Raw genomic sequence first — 5088 nt, forward strand, 5'->3', positions numbered from 1 at the left:
CTCCTGTGCAGGAGGGAGATCTTGGCTCCACCCCCTGGGGAGTCACAAAGACTCTGGCAAGCAGGTGATCTGTGAGCAGAGTTTCAGTCCAGTAGCTGATGGTGGTTCTTTTAGTGTGTTTCAGTAATAAATGTCACACAAACAACTCAGACTCCAAACCAGGGAACTGTGGTTCTGTACTTCTGCACCACGGCTGGCCTGTACTCTTCATCCCTGTGCACTCATCCTAGCTAGCGCTCAAGCCAGAGAAACGTCCTCTTGAAGACGAGGTGGTGGTGTGGAGCCAACTCAATTAGAATACCCCCACTTTTATGCAGAATACATTTAGACATTTACTTTCAGGCTTAACCCATACAAACATGTTCTGTAAACATTTTACTTTTTTTTTTTCTTAACCACAGAGATTCAACAACATTGATTGAGTTTGTATTTAGTGCCATGCTCTCACATGGTATTTCTCATACTCTTCTCACAACCATGCTGTGAGGTAGGTGTTAGTATTAGCCAAGGTACACAAGTTATTTAACTAAGTAAGGCTTCTTCTGAATGGCAGTGGCAGAATTGGTTCTGGTCTCCCAACTCTGAAGTCTGTGTGTTTTTTCTCCTCTACTGCACTAATTTAAATATAGGTTTAAATATAGTGAAATATATGAGATTGGAACTTGACTAGACTGGCTTATTTTTCCAGGTCTAGATAACGGTGCAATCACCACTTTTCTATCACTCTCTTAGTGGAAAACATTTGTGTTTTCCTTCTCTGACAGGTTTCTAACTTACATAGGTTCCTGTTTTCACAAGTTTTACCGTATGTATTCAGCTACTTTCCTAAGAGCTTTTAAAAACAAACAAACAAACAAACAAAAAACGCTACAAAAAGCTAGGGCTCCACTATGGCCCTAAAGGTTTTTTTTTTTGCTAAGTTTAACTGAGAAATCCTCTCTTGAGGAGGAAAGGCAAAGTTGAAAAGTAGGTAAGGTGACAAGGCTGACTTGAGATGCAGCACTCTGTGGATCATCTAGGGGACTGCAGGAGTCAAGTGGGGGCTGTGCAGGAACAGAGAGGGAGAAAAACTGATCTCTGCCCTTTGTTCCTTTCAAGGACAACTGGAAGTACTGATCTGCCCATTTTTAATCACTTCCAGGGATGGGATGGAAAGGTCTTCTAATATATCACCTCTGCTCATAATCAGAATAAATCATAATTCCCCACCTCCCCAGAAGGTCCCCAAATACTCCTTTCTCCTAGATGCACTGCTGTGGTTTCCTAGGAGAAGGCAAAAAAGAGAAAAAAAGATTATATTTTAAAATTTGCTTTTCCTAGCTACTGGGTCCTGATCTAAAAATTCTCTTTCACTTTTAACTTGGATGTCCCTCCACTGGGGACATAGAAGATACAGAGTTAGGATGTTCATTCCAACTCTGTCCCCTTGCAATCTTTTAAATGGCACCCCATATTCACCACTCCTCCTTTTTATTATGCATTTCTGTCTTTCCCCTATTTTTACTTCAGTTGATTGTTCAATTCTCTAGTTACCCCAAAGAATCTGAGAAACCAAAATAGATCCGAAGACTCACAGTAGTTTCTATAAGCATCTGACAAGATAGGTCAGCAAGTTATCAGTTTATTATAAAACACAGGTACATAAATGCAACACTTATTTTAAAATATTGAAGTTAATAAAATTACCATATTTCCCTGAATTATTGATTAGTAATAAAATACCCAGATTCCTGTTCCTATATTTCCTTATAAAAATGTCAGTTTTGCAGATCTTCAAGATTACATTCTCAATTTTTACTGATAAGCAGTATATTAAATGCACACAAGAAATCAGTTTATGTAGTTGTAAAGCAGAAAGAGAAAACAGATCACAGGTTTTAACACACTAGATTTTTCAAAGAGCACAGGATTAGAAGAGGAAAGCTTCTGTATTCAGTTATAATAATGTCTTCTAGAAATTAAGTAACTAGGGGTTCCTACGGGTAACTGTCACACAGAAACTTGGGTTAAAGTCCTCTTTACAAAACTGCAGACCTATTCAGCTTTTCCCTTTTCAAAACAAAACAAAACAAAACAACAACACAAAACATTCCACAGTTCTAAAACAAGATTAAGGAGGAAGCCTCAGGAAAAGTTACGCAGCCGTAGCATGTCCTGTTCATTTTACACTGGATTGAAGGTTACAAGCCTACCAAATTAAAAAGTGAATGGTACTTGTATCTCAACTCTTAACTCTGGTTTGAACATAGTTAATCTAACCCAATTTATTAAGATATTGCTCAGTGAACAATGTTCTAATACATGATGAGATTAGACATTTCAATCAATAAGGAAAACAAAACAAGTAATCATTTATTATTTGGGACTTTCAATAGGTCATTTGACATTCATTTAAAAATATTACAACTTCACACTTTATAGAGGCTAGAAACATAATTCAAATTTTTCATAAAGTTATATTAAATTAAAACCACGTTAGGCAACTCAAGATCTCATTGGCAGAGTTCATTTAAGGTGACAAGTTTGCTACTGCTACTGTTCCCACATGATATCGTCTTTTCTCAATTTCATTTGAAGATTATGAACTCGTTTTGGATGAAAGTTGCGGTTTTTCTGAAGAGAGCTAGTTTCATGAGAACATTTTCTAGGGATATTTTTTATGTTCTTTGATCCTTTATGGTTGCTATCTTCTCGCTGAATACCGGAAGCTTCATTCATCTTTGAGTTCTGAAGTTGTTGCTGCAATTTATGGACCTGGAGAAAAAAAAAAATCTAAAATTTTAGTCAAAGATATACTAAAAATATAACCCAAAATAGATGGATTGGATTAAAAGCTTAAAGATGACATAAAATTGAAAAGTTTTATTCAGTAACTTTTTATTTATTGAACAACTATTATATGTTCAACACTATGCTAAACGGGTAGAGAAGAATAAAGTATCCCCTGCTCTCAAGGAGCTAAGGAGCTCTGGTAGCGTAGTGGTTACAAATCAGGCTGCTAACCTCAAGATGAGTAGTTCAAAACTACCAACTGCTCCATGGGAGAAAGATGAGGTTTTCTAATCCTGTAAAGATTTACAGCCTTGGAAACCCTGTACAAGGTCACTAGGAGTTAGAAGCAACTCCATGGCACATCACCACCACACCACTCAAGAGGCTAACTGCTCTTATTTGTTGGGGATGGGGTCAGGTGAGAGAGGGGAAAGCACATATGTGACAGCTGGAGAATAAATAATTCAAGTCAGGAAATGCTGAGCTAGGCAACAAGTGTGTATTTGAGAAGACCAAAGTAGGAAAAGATCAATGTGAGCTGGCGAAGTTGAAGGCAAGGTTGCAGAGAGAATACAAAATGGTAAATATCGAAAAACAGAGGAAAAAGGACTTTTCGGATGATATTAGCAGCAAGGCAAAGGAGTGCTGCTTGGAATGAGTACTGAGTTTAAAACATTTGAATAATACATACACACAATGGAGCTTCAAAAAGTTTGTGGAAAATTCCATTATCTTTTAATTCCATTTTCCCATGAACTTTATAAAGTCTCTTATATATATATACTTAGGTATATACTTGAATTTAAAGTACCGGCAAGCTTGGGTTACAAACATCTAACTTATGTTCATACTTGTCTTTGAATATTAAGTAAATGTGCCCTCTCTTTGAAACCACTAGGGCAATCACAAATTCTTCATCTCAATCATCCTTACTTGCTGTATGTGCAGTTTTTAAATCATGGAAATACTTTAGTATATTTTTACCTAAAAAAGAACTGTATGTACGCTTTCTGACTTACCCACAAATGACTTACAGACACACTTTGGAACAGATCTTGTTTATAACCAGGCACTGTTTACACTAATTAATAGCAGTAAAAAAAAAAAAAAAAAAAGGGAACAACCTGCTTTCTTTGAAGACTGTCTTGTAATAATTGGGTGGTGGTGTGCTGTGGAGTCGGTTCTGACTCACAGTGACCCTGCATAAGGTTTTCGAGGCTGTACATCTTTATGGGAGCAGAAAGCCTCATCTTTCTCCTGTTGATCAGCTGATAGATTCAAACTGCCGACCCTGCACTTAGCAGCCCAACTCGTAACCCACGCTACCAGAGGTACTTAATAATTGGGTGGATAGAACTAAACAAAACACAACTCATCAACCAGCCAAAACTCACTTCTTAAAAGTCTATCTAGCACATATTTAACTTATTAATAGGGTTCTGGGAATGGCTCTATTTGTAGAGCTGGTCCAGATGCTGGGTGAGTACCTGGTGGTCTATTTGCCAAAAAGACTATTTTATTACAGATACTGAGCTTACCATGATAAAATGTTTAGAAATTTATGCTGTGAGAGCGATTATGAAACCTGAGTCATGATTCTCAAAATACAATCTATGTACAGACTGCCTCTGCTTTTAAAATACGGTTATTCTCTATTCTTTATTTATTTCTCCAGTGCAATTCCAAGAAATTGTACACATTGTATAATCTTCAACAAACACCACCATCTAAAATTGTTACTTCCTATGTGGCACCTCAACTTTGGTAGGTCATACAAAGGTAACATTGAATCCACAAATACCAGCTTTTTATGAAACTCTTTTATTAAAGCCTTCTTACACTGTCCTGATGCTTCTTCAGTTTAGAAATTTGTTCTCTTTTAACTTCCATTTTCTTTACTAAATGCTCTAGTTCACCTTCTATGTCTTCATAGACTAAATAGCTGTGTGTTTCCTTCATCTGATTCAGTAGTTCCTGGTGCTCCCTAAAGAAGAAAAGTAAATATAAAGCATTATTTCTATGGTGTGTAATAAATACATGGTATGGCTTTGCCACAACGAAACAATTTTTGCTCAATCACAAATTTTAGAGTTAAATAATCACCTCCAGAGAGCATTTCCTTTGTTACTGTTAAGTGCCATTAAGTGAGTTCTGCCTCATGGTGACCCTATAGAGGGTTTCTGAGGAGCAGCTGGCAGATTTGAACAACCCTTGAGCTTATCCTACAGCACCACACCAGGAGTCCATCTCCTACTTTAGGGTTGTCTAATACAGGGTAGATATCTTAAGCATTAGTGAGCTGAAATGGACTGGTAC

General features: G+C 37.1%; 1 protein-coding gene across 1 annotated transcript in view; it reads right to left on the reverse strand.

Annotated features, from left to right (window-relative positions):
* Positions 1-2532: 2532 nt before the first annotated feature.
* Positions 2533-5088, reverse strand: part of CEP57L1 (centrosomal protein 57kDa-like 1) — an 88193-nt gene continuing 85637 nt past the window's right edge. Inside the window, exons 9-10 of the mRNA XM_006839942.1 lie at positions 4612-4756; positions 2533-2754 (exon numbers count right to left, since the gene is read on the reverse strand). Coding sequence (XP_006840005.1) covers positions 2533-2754; positions 4612-4756 — 367 coding nt within the window. The remainder of the gene's footprint in view (positions 2755-4611; positions 4757-5088) is intronic.

The sequence above is a fragment of the Chrysochloris asiatica genome, unplaced genomic scaffold (assembly GCF_000296735.1).
Source record: "Chrysochloris asiatica unplaced genomic scaffold, ChrAsi1.0 scaffold00027, whole genome shotgun sequence".
Lineage (NCBI taxonomy): Eukaryota > Metazoa > Chordata > Mammalia > Afrosoricida > Chrysochloridae > Chrysochloris > Chrysochloris asiatica.